At 49.6% G+C, this 22,611-nt stretch overlaps 2 protein-coding genes across 8 annotated transcripts in view; one reads left to right on the plus strand and one right to left on the minus strand.

The window, feature by feature from the left end:
- LOC144611832 (homeodomain-interacting protein kinase 4-like) overlaps positions 1-6,836 on the plus strand; it is a 28,003-nt gene extending 21,167 nt beyond the window's left edge. The window contains exon 3 of the mRNA XM_078431118.1: positions 6,657-6,836. Coding sequence (XP_078287244.1) covers positions 6,657-6,836 — 180 coding nt within the window. The remainder of the gene's footprint in view (positions 1-6,656) is intronic.
- A 5,147-nt stretch (positions 6,837-11,983) lies between these two features.
- Positions 11,984-22,611, minus strand: part of pld3 (phospholipase D family member 3) — a 37,644-nt gene continuing 27,016 nt past the window's right edge. For all 7 annotated transcript variants that reach the window (XM_078430861.1, XM_078430864.1, XM_078430859.1 and 4 more), the window contains 5 exons: positions 20,783-20,983; positions 19,140-19,279; positions 17,738-17,903; positions 16,628-16,727; positions 11,984-13,361 (listed from right to left, as the gene is read on the minus strand). In XM_078430861.1, the coding sequence (XP_078286987.1) occupies positions 13,159-13,361; positions 16,628-16,727; positions 17,738-17,903; positions 19,140-19,279; positions 20,783-20,983 (810 nt within the window). In that variant the 3' untranslated portion in view covers positions 11,984-13,158. The remainder of the gene's footprint in view (positions 13,362-16,627; positions 16,728-17,737; positions 17,904-19,139; positions 19,280-20,782; positions 20,984-22,611) is intronic.

The raw sequence follows: 22,611 nt of genomic DNA on the forward strand, positions 1-22,611 counted from the left end.
TGTGTGAGGAGAACTGCTACTTCTTATGTCAGCATTATTCCACTCGCCACAGATGTTTAGATTTAGTTTAGAGATACAGAGTGGGAAAAAAGCCCTTCGGCCCACCGAGTCCACGCCGACCATCAATCACTCTGAAGAAGGGTCTCGACCCGAAACGTCACCCATTGAGTCTGAAGGAAGGTCTCAACCTGAAACGTCGCCCATTCCTTCTCTCTTGAGATGCTGCCTGACCCGCTGAGTTACTGCAGCATTTTGTGTCCACTGAGAGTCAGAGAGTTGTAAATCTGTGGAATTCTCTGCCTCAGAAGGCAGTGGAGGCCAATTCTCCGAATGCATTCAAGAGAGAGCTAGATAGAGCTCTTAAGGATAGCGGAGTCAGGGGGTATGGGGAGAAGGCAGGAACGGGGTACTGATTGAGAATGATCAGCCATGATCACATTGAATGGTGGTGCTGGCTCGAAGGGCCGAATGGCCTCCTCCTGCACCTATTGTCTATTGTCTATTGTTAATTGGCTGGGTGTAAATGTAAAAATTGTCCCTAGAGTAGGATGGTGTTAATGTGCGGGGATCGCTGGGCGGCGCGGACCCGGTGGGCCGAAGGGCCTGTTTCTGCGCTGTATCTCTAAACTAATCCCCCTATGTTCTCGGTGATCCCCCCTCTGGGTCCCTCATTTGCTCTCGGTGGCCCCCCCTAAATCTCGGTGGCCCATATACACAATTCCTCCCATAAACCCCAAATCGACCCCACTCAACCATCACACATTTAGCTATAGGGTATAAACCCTTGTGTTACCCCTCAATCTATACCAAGGGACTAACACAACATTTTAGGTACTATAAAGGTGGTGCAGCGGTAGAGTTGCTGCCTCACAGCGCCAGGGACCCCGGTTCAATCCTGACTACGGGTGCTGTCTGTACGGAGTTTGTCCGTTCTCCCCGTGACCTGCGTGGGTTTTCTCCAAGAGCTTCGGTTTCATCCCACACTCCAAAGACAACAGGTTTTTGGGTTAATTGGCTTGGTATAAAAATGATAAATTGTCCCTGGTGTTCGTGTGCGGGGATCGCTGGTCGGCGCAGACTCGGTTGGCCGAAGGGCCTGTTTCCGCGCTGTATCTCTAAACCAAACTAAACTAAATTTAAATGATTTGCCCTGTTTTTTTTGGCTTCCAGTTTTATTTTTCCCCAATCTCCCTACTGCAGTTAGTCTGAAGAAGGGTCCTGACCCGAAACGTCACTTATCCAAATCTCTGCAGAGATACTCCCTGTCCTGTTGAGTTACTCCAGCACTTTGCATCTATCTTTAGACATTAATTTAACTTCGCATCTTGGCATCATGTTCGAAACGCACATTCATGATGCCAATTTAAACTAGCAAGAGGATTTGAGTTTCAGAGCAAGGAAGTCCTACTGCAGTTGTACAGGGCCCTGGTGAGACCACACCTCGAGTATTGTGTGCAGTTTTGGTCTCCTAATTTGAGGAAGGACATTCTTGCTATTGAGGGAGTGCAGCGTTGGTTCACCAGGTGATTCCTGGGATGGCGGGACTGACATATGATTAAAGAATGGATCGACTGGGCTTATATTCACTGGAATTTAGAAGAATGAGAGGGGATCTTATAGAAACATATAAAATTATATAAGAATATAATATAAGAAGGGTCTCGACCCGAAACGTCACCCATTCCTTCTTTCCCGAGATGCTGCCTGACCAGCTGAGTTACTCCAGCATTTTGTGTATAAAAGTCTTAAGGGATTGGACAGGCTAGATGCAGGAAATATGTTCCCGATGTTGGGGGAATCCAGAACCGGGGATTGCAGTTTTAAGAACAAGGGGTTGGCCATTTAGGACTGAGATAAGGAAAACTTTTTCACCCATAGAGTTGTGAATCTGTGGAATTCTCTGCCACAGAAGGCAGTGGAGGCCAATTCACTGGATGTATTCAAGAGAGAGTTAAATAGAGCTCTTTTAGATATAGATTTTTTAGATTTAGAGTACAGCGCGGAAACAGGCCCTTCGGCCCACCGAGTCCGCGTCGCCCAGCGATCCCCGCACACTAACACTATCCTACACACACTAGGGACAATTTTTACATTTTACCCAGCCAATTAACCTACATACCTGTACGTCTTTGGAGTGCGGGAGGAAACTGAAGATCTCGGAGAAAACCCACGCAGGTCACGGGGAGAACGTACAAACTCCGTACAGACGGCGCCCATAGTCAGGATCGAACCTGTGTCTCCGGCACTGCATTCGCTGTAAAGCAGAAACTCTACTGCTGCGCCACCGTGCCGCTTTTAGGGCTAACGGAATGAAGGGATATGGGGAGAAAGCAGGAACGGGGTACTGAGCAGCCTCGCCTCGCGGGTCGGAGTTCTGGGTCGGCACCACGGAGGCGTGAAGTGGGGCGTCGACAGCGGTGAGGCCTACGGCGGAGGTGAAGCCTTGCGGGTCGGCCTGTGGTCGACGGTCGATGAGAGCGTGGAGGACCACCGTGAAGGGAGAGGGGAAGGACAAAGGAGGACCCGGCATGGGGGAGATGGGGGGAGAACAATGGACAATGGGAGGGGGGACAAAGGACAATGGGGACGGGGGTGGGGGAACTGATGTGGGGGGGGGGAGGGGGAGAGAACAAAAGGATGTTGGGGGAGTCCAGAACAAGGGGCCACAGTTTTAAGAATAAGGGGTATGCCATTTGGGACTGAGATGAGGAAAAACTTTTTCAGTCAGAGAGTTGTGAATCTGTGGAATTCTCTGCCTCAGAAGGCAGTGGGGGCCTAGAAGAGCTAGATAGAGCTCTTAAGGATAGCGGAGTCAGGGGGTATGGGGAGAAGGTAGGAACGGGGTACTGATTGAGAATGCTCAGCCATGATCACATTGAATGGTGGTGCTGGCTCGAAGGGCCGAATGGCCCCCTCCTGCATCTATTGTCTATTGTCTATTGTCTAAAAGAAGGAGCCGGCGTGCTTTGTAACTTTGTCAACACCGTAGGTGGCTGCTATTTGTATACATTGAGTGTACAAGCAAAGAACTCCACTGTGCCTAGTCACAGGTGACAATAAAGTATTCAACTCCATTCCATTCGTTGGTTCTGGATGATCAGCCATGATCATATCGAAGGGCCGAATGGCCTACTCCCTGCACCTACTTTCTATGTTTCTATGTCTATGTCAATCCCTTCTGCCTGCAGGTGATCCATTCTCTGCCAATCCATGTGCGTATCTAGAAGCATCGAATACCTCTATCATATATGCTCCAACACCACCCCTGGCAGTGCGTTCCAGGCACCCAATGCTCTATGTGCATTAAAAAAATCCCCACGCACCTATATACTAAAACCCTCGTTTGTTTGTTTGTTTGTTCCTGAACTACAGCCAAAACGGTACACGATAGCGCCACAATTTTAGGCCCACCTGACTCACTAAGCATCCCTTTGGTGCCAATGGGAGAAAGTTCCATTGAAATCTGCGTTATATTTTTAAAGTTGTTCCCATTTTAAAGTTTAAATCTATCTCCTAGGGAGGGAGGGATGGAGGGGGGAAGAGGGAGGATCACGGGGGTTGAGGGGGATGGAGTGGGGGGGAGGGGAAGGGGGGAGGGGGAGGGGAGGGGAAGGGGGGAGAGGCGAGGGGGGGAGGAGAGGGTGCTGCACCAATGCAGAAGAGGTTTGGGCCTGACGGGTCCACCTGATCTAGTCTCCTTTAAACCTGGGCCTTTTCACCTTAAAGTTATGCCCTGCAGTCTTTGACTTTTCCACCCTGAGAAGATACTTCTGACACACGACCCTGTCTACGCCGCTCATAACTTAATAAATTTCTATCAGGTCTTCCCTCAACCTTCGATGCTCGAGAGTATTGTTGGGGAAAAAAACTGCAGATGCTGGTTTAATTCGAAGGTAGACACAAAATGCTGGAGTAACGCAGTGGGTCAGGCAGCATCTCTAGAGAGAAGGAATGGGTGACGTTTCGGGTCGAGAACCCTTCCTTGTCCCGCCTCCTCCCCTGACACCAGTCTGAAGAAGGGTCTCGACCCGAAACGTCACCCATTCCTTCTCTCCAGAGATGCTGCCTGACCCGCTGAGTTACTCCAGCATTCTGTGTCTACCTTCAATCCAAGTTTGTCTCTCCCTCCTTCTAGCTAACGCCTTCTATTCCAGACAGCATTCTGGTAAACCTCTTCTTCACCTTCCCCAAAGTCTCCACATCCTTCCTATAATGGAGTGACCAGAACTGCACGCAATACTCCAAACTCCAAACGCGGCCTCAGTTTTATAAAGTTGCAACCTGATTTCCTGACACGTATACTTAATGATCTGACCAATGAAGGTGAGCAGATCGTACAACTTCTTTCCTACTCTATCTATTCCAAAAGCAGACTTTTTATGCATGACATATATAAATAGTGGGACAATCTGCCACAAGGTATGAGACTTCACTAAACGTTAGATGGGACTACCTTCCTATGGCGCAGTGGGTAAAGTTGCTGTCTGACAGCCCCAGAGACAGGGGTTCGCTCCTCACTTCAGCTGCTGTCTGTGTGGAGTTTGCACGTCCTTGCTGCGACCGTGTGGGTTTCCTCCGGGTGCTCCAGTTCCTTCCCACATCTAAAAGGCGTGCGAGTTTGTAGGTTAATTGGCTCTCTGTAAATTGCCCCTGGTGTGCAGGGAGTGGACTGGAAAGTGGGATAACATGGAACTAGCGTGAATGGGTGATCGATGGTCGGCGTGGACCCGGTGGGCCGAAGGGCCTGTTTCCATGGTGTAATCTCCAAACCACGTGCTCCCGCTCCACCAATGTCGGCCGCCCGGGCCGGGAGGTGACGTCACCTTGTCCGGTATTTGGGAATGAGGAAGTTGGCAACCCTAGTTGTATCTCGGTTGGCTGAAAAGTTGGGTGGAGTTATGGCAGGATTTAATGCAAGAAAGTGTGAGGTAAAACACTCTGAAAAAACAAATTCTGTCAGAACATGTAGAGCAAATGGCAGAGATCTGAGCAGCATTATTGTAGAGGTATATTCCATTGACAGTACACAGCTCAAGTCAATGTTATTGCCATATGCCTCCGTACTGTGAGGTACAGGTACAATGAAAATCTTCCTTGCAGTAGGTTTATCAGCACATAGACGCAGGCATGACACAAAACGTATATTACACAAAACAATGATGAATAAAAGACTTGGTGGGCCAAAGGGCCTGTTTCCATGCTGTATTCAGTTCAAAGATTCAAAGGCCTTTTATTGTCACGTGTACCAATTAAGGTACAGTGATATCCAATTTACCATACAGCCATACCAAACAAAAAGCAGCAAGACTCCACAACTACATAAAAGTTAACATAAACATCCACCACAGCGGACTCCCCACATTCCTCACTCTGATGGGAGTTCAGTTTAGTTCTTAGATACAGCACGGAAATAGTCGCTTCGGCCCACTGAGTCCACACCGACCAATGATCACCCATACATTAGTTCTATCCTACACGATTACAGAAGCTAATTAACCTACAAACCTTGAAATGTGGGAGGGAACTAAGGCACCCGGAGAAAACCCATGTGGTCAGTGAGAACGTGTAAACTCCATACAGACTGCACCCTTAGTCAGGATCGAACCTGGGTCTCCGGCGCTGCAAGGCAGCAACTCTACCTTTGTACCGCTCTATCTCTATCTATCTATCTATCTATCTATCTATCTATCTATCTATCTATCTATCTATCTATCTATCTATCTATCTATCTAATAATCTAATAGATTATTTATCTGTCTATCTATCTATCGATCGATCGATCGATCGGTCAGTCAGTCAGTCAATCAGTCAGTCAATCAATCAGTCAGTCAGTCAATCAATCAATCAGTCAATCAATCAGTCAGTCAGTCAGTCAGTCAGTCAGTCAGTCAGTCAATCAGTCAGTCAGTCAGTCAGTCAGTCAGTCAATCAGTCAGTCAGTCAGTCAGTCAGTCAGTCAGTCAGTCAGTCAGTCAGTCAGTCAGTCAGTCAGTCAGTCAGTCAGTCAGTCAGTCAGTCAGTCAGTCAGTCAGTCAGTCAGTCAGTCAGTCAATCAATCAATCAATCAATCAATCCATCAATCAATCAATCGATCAATCAATCAATCAGCCAGTCAATCAATCAATCACTCAGTCAGTCAGTCAGTCAGTCAGTCAATCAATCAATCAATCACTAAATCAATCAATCAATCAATCAATCAACCAACCAATCAACCAACCAACCAATCAATCAACCAATCAATCAATCAATCAATCAATCAATCACTCTCTTTGCGTAGGAAGGAACTGCGGATGCTGGTTTAAACCGAAGATAGACACAAAAAAGCTGGAGTAACTCAATGGGTCTGACAGCATCTCTGGAGAGAAGGAATAGGTGACGTTTCAGGTCGAGACTCTTCTTCAGACTGAGAGTCAGGGGAAAGGGAAACAAGAGTCACAGACGGTGATCTAGCGAGCTATAGAACAAATGAATGAAAGATATGCAAATGTAACGATGATAAAGGAAACTGGCCATTGTTAGATGTGGGCTAGGTGAAAAATGAGTTAGAGACAATGAGACTCAACGAGACGGCTTTGAAGCTGGGTGGGGGGAGGGACGGAGAGAGCGGGGATGTAAGGGCAGCTTGAAGCAATCAATCTTTTTACTATTTTACGCAGAGATCTCAACCAAGTCAACAGGACTCCGAACACTCTGACAGCTTTGACAACGAATGGTTGAATAACGGCAGCGAGACATGGAGCCCTGAAAGCACAGATTCTGTCTCCATTGAATACAAGGAGATACAGCCTCGAAGTAACAGTTACCAGAATTATGTACACATGGAAAATCAACATTAGTCCTCTTGCCCAGTGGTCCGTGCAGACAGCGCCCCCTGCTGACCAGTCAAGACTTCAAATGATTTCACAATGTGACAAATGCCGAGGCTGTTTGCCACAAAATAAACCGTCATTAAATCTTCAACTGTAAGCATCATTTTATTTTGTAATAAAGCAACGTGAAAAAAAATATTGATCTCTCAGGTCATAGGAAAGGAATTTAGAAAATATATATTGCGCTGAAACTTGCCAGGCCTGAAATCAAAGCCATGGGCAATCAGGAGATCAAAACAAAGCAGGGAAGATTTGAAAGTCCTCCATTCAGGGCAAAATGGCTGGTTTAATGTGATTGAGTATTGGTGCTTATTCAATCTGCTTCTGAAATTGACTTTCTCGGTACTCCGAAACTTCGGGGACGTTTGGAAAAGAGCTTTGATTTGTTACCCAATTATTCAGTGTTAAAGCACTCTGTATTCTGTATTGTTAATAAAACTGTTTGAAAATCAATCGGATTTGTTGGGTCGAATCATCTTCCCAGGTCCAGGTTGCACGGATAAATGGTTAACGCCTCGCGAGGGGGACCTCGGTTTGGGCACTGCTCCACCCAGGACCACGAGAAATTGTGGACACAGCCCAAACCATCGCACAAGCAAACCAACCTCCCTTCCATTGACTCCATCTACACTTCACGCTGCCTCGGCAAGGCCAGCAGCACAATCAAGGACCAGTCTCACCCCAGTCACCTCCTCTTCTCCCCTCTCCCATCAGGAGCGTGAAAACACACACACCTCCAGATTCAGGCACAGTTTCTTCCCAGACAACTGAACCATCCTCTCACCAACTGGAGAATGGTCCTAACTTACAATCTACCTCATTGGAGACTCTCAGACGATCAATAATCGGACTTTACTGGACTTCATCTTGCACTAAACATGATTCCCTTTATCCTGTATCTGCACACTATGGACGGTTTGAATGTAATCATGACTTTCCACTGACTCGATAGTACGCAACTAAAAAGCTTTTCACTCTACATCGGTACATGTGACAATAAACTGAAGATAGACACAAAAAGCTGGAGTTGATCAGCGGGTCAGACAGCATTCTGGAGATGTGAGGACGTACACGCCACTGGAGATAAATGGGATTACTGTGGATAGGGTGAGCAGCTTTAAATACCTGGGAGTCCACATCACAGAGGATCTGACATGGACAACACACATTGCCGCACTGGTGAGTAAGGCAAGGCAGCACCTTTACCACCTCAGGCAGCTGAGGTAATTCAGAGTCTCTCTGAGGATCCTTCAGTGCTTCTACTCTGGGGCTGTAGAAAGCATCTTGTCGGGAAACATCTCAATCTGGTGTGGGAATTTTAGATTTTTTAGATTTTTTTTAGATTTAGAGATACTGCGCAGAAACAGGCCCTTCGGCCCACCGGGTCCGCGCCGCCCAGCGATCCCCGCACACTAACACTATCCTACACCCACTAGGGGTAATTTTTACATTTGCCCAGCCAATTAACCTACATAACTGCACGTCTTTGGAGTGTGGGAGGAAACCGAAGATCTCGGAGGGGGGTGGATGGGTCCGCCTAGAACAAGGAGGGACCGGGCGGAGGGAGGCCGGTGAGAACAAGGAGGGGCACCACGGGGATGAGGGGGCCGCCGAGAACAAAGTGGATCCATCGGGATTCTAATGAGCACTTTTGTGACTTTGTCAGCAGCAGACACATGGTGACTCTGCGTTGCTGCCTCACCGCACCAGAGACCCCGGTTCCATCCTGACCATGGGCGCTGTCGGTGTGGAGTTTGCACGTTCTCCCTCTGACCGCATGGGTTTCCTCTGGGTGCTCCGTTTTTCCCCCCACATCCCAAAGACGTGCGGGTTTGTAGGTTAATCGGCCCTCTGTAAATTGCCCTCTGGTGTGCAGGGAGTGGATGAGAAAGTGGGATAACATAGAACTAGTGTGAACGGGTGGTCGAAGGTCGGCGTGGACTCGGTGGGCCGAAGGGCCTGTTTCCGTGCTGCATCCTTAAAAAACAGAGAAGGCCAAAGCCATTTCCTTTGCTCCTATGACATCCCATTCTCTAACCATGGCTTGCAAATTCAACGTCATTTCAGTGAATTCAGTAGCTTTTGCCCCTGAGACATAAGTCTCGAGAATCGGAGGGGAAATCACCTGAGCTTACAGTGTGGGACGGGGAGGGGAAGCATTTACTGGAAGCTTCATGCATTATTCTAGTCATAAGTCATAGTTTGATCCTGACCTCGGGTGCTGTCTGTACAGTTCTCCCTGTGACTGTGTGGGTTTTCTCCGGGTGCTCCAGTTTCCTCCTACACTCCAAAGACGTGTGAGTTTAAGGTCATAAAGAATAGTAGAATTAGGCCATTCGGCCCATCAAGTCTACTCCACCATTCAATCATGGCTGATCTATCTCTCCCTCCTAACCCCATTCTCCTGCCTTCTCCCCATAAACTCTGCCACCCGTACTATTCAAGAATCTGTTTGTAGACTAGTTGACTTTGGCTAAAATTGCAAATTGTCCCTTGTGTGTGTAGGATAGTGCTAGTGTACTTGGTGATCGCTGATTTACGCACTAAAGTCTAATGACTAAAGTCTAATGACTAAAGTCTCTAAAGTCTAATGTCTAATGTCTAATGACTAAAGTCTCTAAAGTCTAATGACTAAATTCAGTGATGGGTCTCGACCCGAAACGTCACCCATTCCTTCTGTCCAGAGATGCTGCCTGACCCGCTGAGTTACTCCAGCATTTTGTTTCTGAATTCAGTGTCATGTTTGACCTTGAGTTGACTGCCAACTCAGTAACCACCTTCCAAAATGGACCCCGCCCCAGTTCATTCATAGAAGGAACTGCAATTGCTGGTTTGCACCAAAGATAGACACAAAAGGCTGGATTAACTCGGCAGGACAGGCAGCATCTCTGGAAAGAAGGAATGGGTGACGTTTCGGGTCGAGACCCTTCTTCAGACTGAGTCAGGGGAGTGGAAGTCACAGAGATAAGGAAGGGTAAGGTGTGAAAATGAGAGATCAAAGGGGATGACCCGCACATTAACACTATCCTACACCCACTAGGGACAATTTTTACATTTACTCAGCCAATTAACCTACATCCTTTGTACCTTCCCTTCTTTCTTCCTTTATAAAATACTCATTAAAACTCAAATCTGTGATAATGCTTTTGGTCATCTATATACTAAAACTCTTGTTTGTTTGTTTGTTTGTTTGTTTGTTTGTTTGTTTGTTTGTTCCTGAATTACAGCCAAAACGGTACAACGATAGCACAACAATTTTAGGCCCACCTTACTCACCATCATCCCTTTGGTGCTAATGGAAGAAGTTTCATTGGAATCGGTGTTATATTTTTAAAGTTATTCACATTTTAAAGTTTAAATCTATCTCCTAGGGAAGGAGGGGGGGTGGAGGGGGTTGGAGTGGGGGGAAGCGAAGGGGGAGGGATGGAGTTAGGGGGAGGGGAGGGGGGAGGGGAGGGAGGAGAGGGTGCTACACCAATGCAGGAGAGGTTTGGGCCCAACAGGTCCTCTTGGTCTAGTAACCTTTAATGTCAAATACCTTATTTGGATATTGGGGTTGTTGTTCTAATAAAGTATCCACATGGGTTTTATTTTTACAACATTAAAGGTATGAAGTCATAGTTGAAAGCTTGGTTGAAAGATTGTGAACAGTTTTACCGAGATGCTGCCTGACTGGTTAAATTACTCCAGCACTTTTTTTTCCCCTACTGAAGTATAGTCGAGGTCAGCGTTAGAGTTGCTGCCTCACAACGCCAGAGACCCGGGTTCAATCCTGACTACGGGTGGCGTTGGTACGGAGTTTACACGTTGTCCCCGTGACTGCAGTTGCTCCGGTTTCTTCCCACATTCCAAAGACGTGCGGGTTTGTTGGTGAATTGGCCTCTGTAGAAACTGACCATAGTCCGGAGACTCAGGTTCGATCCTGACTACGGGTGCTGCACTGTAAGGAGTTTGTACGTTCTCCCCGTGACCTGCGTGGGTTTTCTCCGAGATCTTCGGTTTCCTCCCACACTCCAAAGACGTACAGGTATGTAGGTTAATTGGCTGGGTAAATGTAAAAATTGTCCCTAGTGGGTGTAGGATAGTGTTAATGTACGGGGATCGCTGGGCGGCACGGACTTGGTGGGCCGAAAGGTCCTGTTTCCGGCTGTATATATATGATATGATATGATATGTATAGTCTCCGGGTGATTATTGGCCCACCGAGTCTACACCGACCAAAAGGCCTGTATCTCTAAACTAAACAGGCATTAACGGAGGGGTTAATACTGGCAAAGGCAGTGGTTCTGTTTGTCTTTGGATACTCAGCGGAGCTTAGAAGGATAAGAAGGGAATCTCATTGAAACCTACCTGGTAATGAAAGGCCTAGGTAGAGTGGATGTGGAGAGGATGTTTCCAGTAATGGGAGAGTCCAGAATAAAAGGAAGTACCTTTAGAAAGGAGAAGAGGAGGATTTTCTTCAGTCAGAGGGTGGTGAATCTGTGGAATTCATTGCCACAGATGGCTGTGGAGGCCAAGTCATTGGGTATTAAAAAACGGAAATTGATAAGTTCTTGATTAGTACAAGTGTCAGGGGTTATGGGGAGAAGGCAGGGGAATGGGGTTGAGAGGGGTAGCTAGAGCAGCCATGATTGAATGGTGGAGCAGACTCAATGGGCCGAATGGCCTAATTCTGCTCCTGTGACTTATGGTGAGTCAAAGTCCCATACAGCCCCTGTTTTGTTTTCAATCATATTTTGTGGGCAGTGTTTAGGATGATGGACTAGATGTGTGATGGGACGTGAAGATTCCTGCTGATCTTCCTAATCCCAGGCACAAATTTGAATCATCATTAATCTTAGCACTGCATCACGAAACTATCCCTACAAAAATCAGACTTGGCACCAGCAGACAATTCTTCCCGAACTCCAGACAGTCTCTGGAGTTGCCCTCTGAAGGTCCCGCACGCTCCAAGACTTGGTCTTCCTCCTCAGTTTCCAGGTTCAGGGTCAACAGAGTGAATGGTGATTGTTTGAACTAACCTTGATGACATTTTGGGTTGAGGCATTTCGTGCCCGACAGATTCGCGATAAACAGTTTAACATGTGTGAGATGCACAACCAATTAGACTCAATTTTATTTAAGGCGAAGTAGCACAGTGGTAGAGTTGTTGCCTTACAGCGCCAGAGATCCAGGTTTGATCCTGACTACCGATGTTGTCCGAACGAAGTTTGTACCTTCTCCCCGTGACCTGCGTGGGTTTTCTCCGGGTGCTCCGGTTTCCTCCCACACTCCAAAGGCGTACATGTTTGTAGGTTAATTGGCTTCAGTAAAAATTGTAAATTGTCCCGATTGTGTGTGGGATAGTGTTAGCGTGCGGGGATCGCTGGTCGGCGCGGACTCGGTGGGCCGAAGGGCCTGTTTCCGCGCTGTATCTCTAAACTGAATCCAACAATTTTTGCACGAGGGTGGACAGAAAATGCTGGAGGAACTCAGCGGGACAGGCAGCATCTCGGGAGAGAAGGAATGGGTGACGTTTTGGGTCGGGACTATTCTTCAGACAGAAAGTAGAGGGGAGGAAACCGTTTTTCTGTCCTCCAGTTCCCTCCCATCTACTTCCAGTCTGAAGAAGGGTCCCGACCCGAAACATCACCCATCCTTTTTCCCCCATTGATGCTGCCTGACCCGCTGAGTTACTCCAGTGCTTTGTGTCTAACTGCAGATGCTGTGCCTAACTGCAGATGCTGGTTTACCAAGAAGAGACACAAAGTGCTGGAGTAACTCAGCGGGTCAGTCAGCATCTCTGGAGAACACGGGATAGATGAGGTTAGGGGTCGGGACCCTTCTTCCCGAAGTAGGGCTTCCGGCCGGAAGCAACACCTGTGCATGTTCTCCAGGGATGCTGACTGACCCGCTGAGTTACTCCAACATTGTGTGTCTTTCCAACCACTGTAATGCTGTACCTGGGCATGGAGTGAGGGGGGGGGGGGGGGGTAACAGAGGAACGTGGAGAAGGGGGAGCAATAAGCAAGCGGTGAGCCACCATCTGTCCGTCTTCGGCGTTGAGAAAGTGCGCTGGATTTTCCTGAGGGTGCCTCAAACCATTCCCTGCCCACACAACAAGGCAAAAACGGACTCGCGAATTGCCCGGATAGTCTGGCGATAGTTACGACGGAGGTTGGTGATTGCCTCCTGCACGTCATCGTGGATATCCGCCAGCGCCAGTCGTGTCCCTGGCGTCGCGCTGGTCCTGCGGGCCGGCCTGGCGTTTGGCGTGGAGGGAGCTGTTCCTCGTCTCCGGCCGTTAACGTTAGATGGATCGGCAGACATCGTGCCGCTTGAGTCCGTTCTGCAGGGGCCTGCTGTACGGCGAGTCCCAGTCTCGCTCAAACACCTCCCGCAGTCGCTGTTGGACGGTGGGCTCTGGCGGCCCCCCCCTCATACCCGTCTGGTTGACCACCAGCCCCACCCCCGCCGTGTTCTCAAAGTAGTCGCCAGACCAGTTGGACGTCCCTGAAACACACGGAGGACATCGGGTTAGGCAGCACCCTGGGCTGGACATGCAGACGCACACAGAGACACAGAGACACAGGGACACACACAGAGACACACAGACACAGACACACACAGACACAGACACACACACACACACACACACACAGAGACACACACACATAGACACAGAGACACACACAGACACACGCACAGACACACATACACACACAGAGACACACACACACACAGACACACACACACAGAGACACGCACAGAGACACACACACAGACACACGCAGACACACACACAGACACACACACACAGAGACACACACAGAGACACACACACACACAGAGACACACACACACACAGAGACACACACACACACACACAGACACACACACACACACACACACACACACACAGAGACACGCACAGAGACACGCACAGAGACACACACACACACACACACAGACACACACACAGACACACGCAGACACACACACAGACACACACACACAGAGACACACACAGAGACGCACACACACAGAGACACACAGACACACACACAGACACACATAGACACACACACACACACAGATACACACACAGAGACACACACACACCCGGTCCCAAGCCTACAGACCGTGGCTGGCAAACCCGAGGATGTTTATGATGGAGCAGTGAAACACCAGAACCCCCATCTCCTGCCAGCTCCCCCTCTCCCCCTCTCCCCCCCCCCCCACACCACAGTGAGCCCAGAACCATCACCCACACCTCTGCTCAACGCGTGGTCCAGACAAGCCCGTCAGCATCCACATGTCCACGGTAGCATCAAGATACCTGTGTCACACGCTAGTGATCACGTGTGTCACGGCACCTGTGGCACACGCTAGTGATCACGTGTGTCACGGCACCTGTGTCACACGCTAGTGATCCCGTGTGTCACGGCACCTGTGTCACACGGCAGTGATTCCATGTGTCAGGACAGGTGTGGCACACACTGGAGATCCTGTGTGTTATGAGACCTGTGTCACATACGTTTTTACGAGGATGTTGCCAGGACTAGAGGGTGTGAGCTACAGGGAGAGGTTGAGCAGGCTGGGTCTCTATTCCATGGAGCGCAGGAGGATGAGGGGTGATCTTATAGAGGTGTACAAAATCATGAGAGGAATAGATCGGGTAGATGCACAGAGTCTTTTGCCCAGAGTAGGGGAATCAAGGACCAGAGGACATAGGCTCAAGGTGAAGGGGAAAAGATTTCATAGGAATCCGAGGGGTTGCTTTTTCAACCAGAGGGTGGTGGGTATATGGAACAAGGTACCAGAGGAGGTAGTTGAGGCTGGGACTATCCCATCGTTTAAGAAACAGTTGGACAGGTACATGGATAGGACAGGTTTGGAGGGATATGGACCAAGCTCAGGCAAGTGGGACTAGGATAGCTGGGACGTTGTTGGCCGGTGTGGGAGAGTTGGGCCGCAGGGCCTGTTTCCATACTGTGTGACTCTATGACACGCTAGTGATCCCATGTGTCAGCACAGCTGTGTCGCACGCGCTAGTGAACCCCTGTGTTAGGACAGTTGTCCTCTCCCTCCGCCCCACCAGCCTCCGCACTGCAGATCACCCTTTACACACCCCGACTCCTTCCACGTGTTGAACTACCCCTCACAAACCCGTCTTCTCCTCTCATCCAACCCACTCTCCTGTGACCTGCACGGTCTTTAACCTTCAATTCCAACTGACAGTGGACTGTGCGCGGCACGGTGGCGCAGCGGTAGAGTTGCTGCTTTACAGCGAATGCAGCGCCGGAGACTCAGGTTCCATCCTGACTACGGGTGCTGCACTGTAAGGAGTTTGTACGTTCTCCCCGTGACCTGCGTGGGTTTTCTCCGAGATCTTCGGTTTCCTCCCACACTCCAAAGACGTACAGGTATGTAGGTTAATTGGCTGGGTAAATGTAAAAATTGTCCCTAGTGGGTGTAGGATAGTGTTAATGTTCGGGGATCGCTGGGCGGCACGGACTTGGAGGGCCGAAAAGGCCTGTTTCCAGCTGTATATATATGATGATGATGATGATGATGATGATGATGATGATGATGATGATGATGATGATGATGATGATGATGTCTAGCTCAGGTTTCCTCCCACATTCCAAAGGTGTGCAGGTTTGTAGGTTAACTGGTTTCAGTAAAGTGTGGAAGACGGAAGAAGTCCATGGTGGTCGGCGCGGACTCAGTGTGGCGAAGGCCTGTTTTCGCGATGTATCTTTAAACTAAACTAAGTTGTACACTCTGTGTGAGAATGAACTACAGATGCTGGTTTAAACCGAAGATAGACACAAAAAGCTGGGTCAGACAGCATCTCTGGAGGAAAGGAATAGGTGACTTTTCAGGTCGAGACCCTTCCAAACTCTGAAGAAGGGTCTCGTCCTGAAACGTCACCTATTCCTTTTCTCCAGAAACATCGAAGATTTAGATTTAGAGATACAGCGCGGAAACAGGCCCTTCGGCCCACCGAGTCCGCGCCGCCCAGCGATCCCCGCACATTAACACTACCCTATACACACTGGGGACAATTTTTACATTTACCCAGTCAATTAACCTACATACCTGTACGTCTTTGGAGACGTAGAAGATAGGTGCAGGAGTAGGCCATTCGGCCCTTCGAGCCAGCACCGCCATTCAATACGATCATGGCTGAACATCCAAAATCAGTACCCCGTTCCGGCTTTCTCCCCAATATCCGTTAGCTCTACCTCTCTCGAATGCTGTCTGACCCACTGTTATTCCAGCTTTTTGTCATATCATCATATCATATATATACAGCCGGAAACAGGCCTTTTCGGCCCTCCAAGTCCGTGCCGCCCAGCGATCCCCGTACATTAACACTATCCTACACCCACTAGGGACAATTTTTACATTTACCCAGCCAATTAACCTACATACCTGTACGTCTTTGGAGTGTGAGAGGAAACCGAAGATCTCGGAGAAAACCCACGCAGGTCACGGGGAGAACGTACAAACTCCTTACAGTGAAGCACCCGTAGTCAGGATCGAACCTGAGTTTCCGGCGCTGCATTCGCTGTAAAGCAGCAACTCTACCGCTGCGCTACCGTGATATATGTCTAAGCTGTGCATCCTACCTCCTCCCACTGTGCTCGCGTGGTAGGCCTACACTTGCAGCTGAGGTGCAGAACAACATTCGTGCTCCAGTGCAAACCTGCCGGCTTTTATGATGCGCGGGTTTACCGAGAGACGGGTCTACTGATCGGCTCGCAGCTCACCAATGTAGGCCACCTTGTCCGTCACCATGTACTTGTTGTGGTTGACCCGAGCGTACGGGATCTTGCTTTGCTCCTGGGTTGCCGGGACAACAAAGATTTTCTGTGAGATGAAAACAGGGCGGGTTACAAGGATCGGCCCAACTTGCCCACACCGGTCAACATGCCCCATCTACACTAATCCCACCTATCTGTGCTTGGTCCATATCTCTCCAAACCTGTCCTATCCATGTACCTGTTTCTTAAACGTCCCTGCCTTAACTACCTCCTCTGGCAGCTCGTTCCATACACCCACCACCCTTTGTGTGAAAAAGTTACCCCTCAGATTTCTATTAAATCTTTTCCCCTTCACCTTAAACCTATGTCCTCTGGTCCTCGATTCCCCTACTCTGGGCAAGAGACTCTGTGCATCTACCCAATCTATTCCTCTCATGATTTTAAACACCTCCATAAGATCACCCCTCATCCTCCTGTGCTCCAGGGAATAGAGTCCCAGCCTCCTCAACCTCTCCCTATAGATCACACCCTCGAATCCTGGCTACATCTTTGTAAGGCAGAGATAGATAGATTCTTGATCAGTACGGGTGTCAGCGGTTATGGGGAGAAGGCAGGAGAATGGGATTGAGAGGGAAAGATAGATCAGTCATGATTGAATGGCGGAGTAGACCTGATGGGTTGAATGGCTTAACTCTACTCCTATCACATGAAGTCTGTGCGGAGTTTGTACATTCTCCCTGTGACTGCGTGGGTTTTCTCCAGGTGCTCTGGTTTCCTCCCACACCCCCAAAGACGTGCAGGTTTGTGAAGGCGAATTGGCTGGTGTAAATTGTCCCTAGTGTGTGTGGGATAGTGCTAGGGTACGGGATGATCGCAGGTCGGCGTGGACTCGGTGGGACAAAGGGGCCCGCTTCCACACTATAACTCTAAAGTCTAAAGTTGTTGTTGTGAGGCATTGGAGCAGAGTTGGTGCATTCGGCCCGTCGAGTCAGCGCTGCCGTTCGATCATGCTACCAGCAGTGAAAATGATAGTGTTACAAAGGCCCCTATGTGCTTGCGATCCTGGCCGTTCACAGCAGCCGGCCCAGACACAGCTCCTGGTCACGGCCCACTCACCACTTCCACGTCCAGCCCTCTCCGGTGGCGATTCAGTGCGGCCAGGGACTGTAGGAACGGGAAGACCGAGGGGTCCGTGTGCTTCCAGCAGCTGATGAGGAGCCGCACCTGCACCTTCCTCTCGAATGCCGCCTTCCGCAGATGGTTGTCGATGGTCGGCCAGAACCTGCAGGGAGAGCGCGGCGATAGGATCAGGCGCCATCCATACCCGCGGGCTGTGCCAGGTTACCCAGTGGTTGGTGTGACCTTGCCCATTGACGGCGCGAACCTTGCCCGTGTCCGGTGCCACTTTCTCCATGGGTGGTCTGGCCTTGCCCAGAGATGGCGTGACATTGCCCATGAACGGTAACCTTGCCCACAAACAGTGACCTTACCAACCAGCGGGACTTACCAACCAGCGCCCACTGATGGTGTGACGTTGCCCACTGATGGTGTGACGTTACCCACTGATGGTGTGACGCTGCCCACTGATAGTGTGACACTGCCCACTGATGGTGTGACGCTGCCCACTGATGGTGTGATGCTGCCCACAGATGGTGTGACGTTGCTCACTGATGGTGTGACATTGCCCACTGATGGTGTGACGTTACCCACTGAAGGTGTGCCATTGCCCACTGACGGTGTGACGCTGCCCACTGACAGTGTGACATTGCCCACTGACAGTGTGACATTGCCCACTGACAGTGTGATGCTGCCCACTGATGGTGTGACATTGCCCACTGATGGTGTGATGCTGCCCACTGACAGTGTGACGTTGCCCACTGACGGTGTGACCGCTGCCCACTGACGGTGTGCCATTGCCCACTGACGGTGTGATGCTGCCCACTGACAGTGTGACATTGCCCACTGACAGTGTGATGCTGCCTACTGATGGTGTGACGTTGCCCACTGATGGTGTGACGCTGCCCACTGACAGTGTGACGCTGCCCACTGACGGTGTGACCGCTGCCCACTGACGGTGTGACAATGCCTACTGATGGTGTGATGTTGCCCACTGACGGTGTGACGTTGCCCATTGACGGTGTGACGTGGCCCACAGATGGTGTGACCTAGCCAATGTACAGTGTGACGCTGCCCATGGGTGGTCTGATCTTACCGGGTCCTCCGGTTTCCTCCCACACTCCAAAGACGTACAGGTTTGTAGGTTAATTGCCTCAGTAAAAACTGTCCCTAGTGCGTGTAGAATAGTGCTCGTGTACGGGGATTGTCGGTCGGTGAGACCTCGGTGGCACGAAGGGCCTGTTTCCTTGTGGTATCTCCAAACTAAACTAAACACACTCACGTTCACTCTCTCACGAACACACACTTGACACACTCACCCTCTCGCACGCACAAACGCACATGCACGCTCACACACACACACAGGTGGATACACATGCAGAGGATAAATGAAGACTTTTACCTTCTGGGATAAGTGAACATGATAACGGGAATGTAACTCATGACGGCCACGTACACAAACTCTTCCGCGTCATCGATGATGCTGAGGACGGACGCAATGTCATCGGTGCGGCCCGCTGGGCACAGGGCGGGAGGAGAGCTCTGGAAGGGAGAAGAGTTCAAGGGGTCAGTGGTAGCTCGTTGCAAGTCACGTCAGCCCACACTGACCAACGCTGGGATGTCACCAGATTGATCCCTGGGATGGCAGGACTTTCATATGAGGAAAGACTGGATAGACTGGGCTTGTACTCGCTGGAATTTAGAAGACTGAGGGGGGATCTTATAGAAACATATAAAATTCTTAAGGGGTTGGAGAGGCTAGATGCAGGAAGATTGTTCCCGATGTTGGGGAAGTCCAGAACCAGGGGTCACAGCTTAAGGATAAGGGGGAAGTCTTTTAGGATGAGAAAACATTTCTTCACACAGAGAGTGGTGAGTCTGTGGAATTCTCTGCCACAGAAGGTAGTTGAGGCCAGTTCATTGGCTATATTTAAGAGGGAGTTAGATGTGGCCCTTGTGGCTAAAGGGATCAGGGGGTATGGAGAGAAGGCAGGTACAGGATACTGAGTTGGATGATCAGCCATGATCATATTGAATGGCGGTGCAGGCTCGAAGGGCCGAATGGCCTACTCCTGCACCTATTTTCTATGTTTCTATGTTTCTATGTCGGGTCAAGGCAAGAAGCCGCCAGAGGACGCCGAGGGGTTTAAGTGAGCGGGCAAACGCGTGGCAAATGCAGATCGGGGGGGGGGGGGTATATCAGAGCCACCCAATTTAGATCACAAAGACAAACGGAATTGCTTTTGTTTTTAAACAGCAAAATAAGTCGGCACAGTGGCACAGCGGTAGAGTTGCTGCCTCACAGCGCCAGAGACCCGGGTTCCATCCTGACTACGGGTGCTGTCTGTACGGAGTTTGTACGTTCTCCCAGTGGCCTGCGTGGGTTTTCTCCGAGATCTTCGGTTTCCTCCCACACTCCAAAGACGTTAATGGCTTGATGGTTAATTGGCTTGGTGTAAATGTAAAACTGTCCCTAGTGGATGCAGGGTGGTGTTAATGTGCGGGGATCGCTGGTCGGTCTGGACCCTGGAAGGGGCCTGTTTCCGCGCTGTATCTTGAAACTAAACAAAAACAAAATCTACAGGTCAGAAGGGTCTCGACCAGAAACGTCACCCATTCCTTCTATCCAGAGATGCTGCCTGCCTAATTAAGAATAAGGGGTAAGCCATTTAGAGCTGAGATGAGGAAAAACCTTTTCAGTCAGAGAGTTGTGAATCTGTGGAATTCTCTGCCTCAGAAGGCAGTGGAGGCCAATTCTCTGAATGCATTCAAGAGAGAGCTAGATAGAGCTCTTAAGGATAGCGGAGTCAGGGGGTATGGGGAGAAGGCAGGAACAGGGTACTGATTGAGAATGATCAGCCATGATCACATTAAATGGCGGTGCAGGCTCGAAGGGCCGAATGGCCTCCTCCTGCACCTATTGTCTATTGTCCTGCTGAGTTACTCCAGCATTTCGGGTCTCTCTCTAAAGGCCAGACTGGGTCTGCTCGACGGCGCCACCTCTGGACGAACCCGGCGGCGTGCAGGCGGAGCGGAGGAACTCACCGAGAAGTAGACGCTGGCCGGCATGTTGTTGAACTTCAGCTGCATGGGGTTGTCCTTGTTGTAGGGGGTGGAGTAGTTGCTGGGCCAGGGGACGGGGATGCTGCCGTTAATCCCACCGATGGCCCAGTACGCCTCGAAGATCTTCCCCAGGTCCTCGGCCAGGCAGCTGCAGTTGTAGACGACGACCCCCAGCTCCTTCACCTGTCAACGGAGGCAAGGGAAGACAGATACAAAATGCTGCGTCCTTCAATCGATCAATCCATCCAGCAACCTCTCTGCGCAGGAAGGAACTGCAGATGCTGGTGCAGGCAGAGACATAGACACAAAAAGCTGGAGTTACTCAGCGCGTCAGACAGAATCTCTGGAGAAAAGGAATAGGTGACATTTCGGGTCATAGAAACATAGACATAGAACCATAGAAAATAGATGCAGGAGTAGGCCATTCGGCCCTTCGAGCCATCACCGCCATTCAATATGATCATGGCTGATCATCCACAATCAGTGCCCCGTTCCTGCTTTCTCCCCATATCCCTTGATTCCGTTAGCCCCAAGAGCTAAATCTAACTCTCTCTTGAAAACATCGAAACCCTCCTTCAGAGATTGGAAGGGTCTCGAACCGAAATGTCACCTGTTCCTTTTCTCCAGAGATTGTGTCTGACCCCGCTGAGTTACTCCAGCTTTTTGTGTCTACGGTTAAATCCAGCATCTGCAGTTCCTTCTGACACACAATGGAGGCAAGGGGCTTGGAGTCGTACAGCTGTACAGCAGGGCAACAGGCCCTTCGGCCCAGCCCATCCATGCTGGCCGAGTTATCCCACCGAACTAATCCCACTTGCCTGTACCTGTCCCACATCCAAATCTTTCCTACCCGTGTACGTTTTTAACATTGAAACAATGAGTTTAGAAGAATGATGGGGGATCTCATTGAAAGGTACAGAATACTGAAAGGCTTGGATAGAGTGGATGTGGAGAGGATGTTTCCACTAGTGGGAGAGTCTAGGATTAAAGGACGTTCTTTTAGGAAAGAGATGAGGAAAAATTCGTTTAGTCACAGGGTGGTGAATCTGTGGAATTCTTTGCCACAGAAGGCTGTGGAGGCCAAGTCAGTGGATATTTTTAAGGCAGAGATAGATAGATTTTTGATTAGTACGGGTGTCAGAGGTTATGGGATAAGAAAGGAGTATGAGGTTAGGAGGGAGAGATAGACCAGCCTTGACTGAATGGGCCGAATGGCCTAATTCTACTCCTATCACATGAAACTCTACCCATGTCTACCACATCTGCAGGCAGCTTGTTCCATGCACTCTGCCTGAAAGAGTTGACCCTCAAGTCCCCTTTCAATCTCTCCCTCATCACCTTAAACATAAACCAACTAGTGTGCCTTTTCTTTTGTGGACTTTTTATTTTGTAAATGATACCAAAATATGTCGACTTGTGCATAAGTGAGCTGTGCAATAAGAATTTTACTGTGCAGTGTACATGTGTCAAAGAACTGTTGAACCATTGGGTGTGTTGGAAGGAACCGCAGATGCTGGTTTGAACCAAAGGTAGACACAAAATGCTGGAGTAACTCAGCGGGACAGGCAGCATCTCTGGAGGGAAGGAATGGGTGACGTTTCGGGTCGAGACCCTTCTTCAGCCTGATAGTCAGGGTAGACGGAGACACAGAGATAAGGGAATGTAAGGTGTGAAAACGAGACATCAAAGGGGGTGTCGATCATGGAAACGGTAGAAAAGTTCATTATCAGCTGCGAGAAGGTAACAAGAAAGCAAATTGGGGACAGTCAGACTGATGGGAGAACTGGGAAGGGGGAGGAGATGGAGAGAGA

Source organism: Rhinoraja longicauda, chromosome 41 (genome assembly GCF_053455715.1).
Source record: "Rhinoraja longicauda isolate Sanriku21f chromosome 41, sRhiLon1.1, whole genome shotgun sequence".
Classification (NCBI taxonomy): Eukaryota; Metazoa; Chordata; class Chondrichthyes; order Rajiformes; family Arhynchobatidae; genus Rhinoraja; species Rhinoraja longicauda.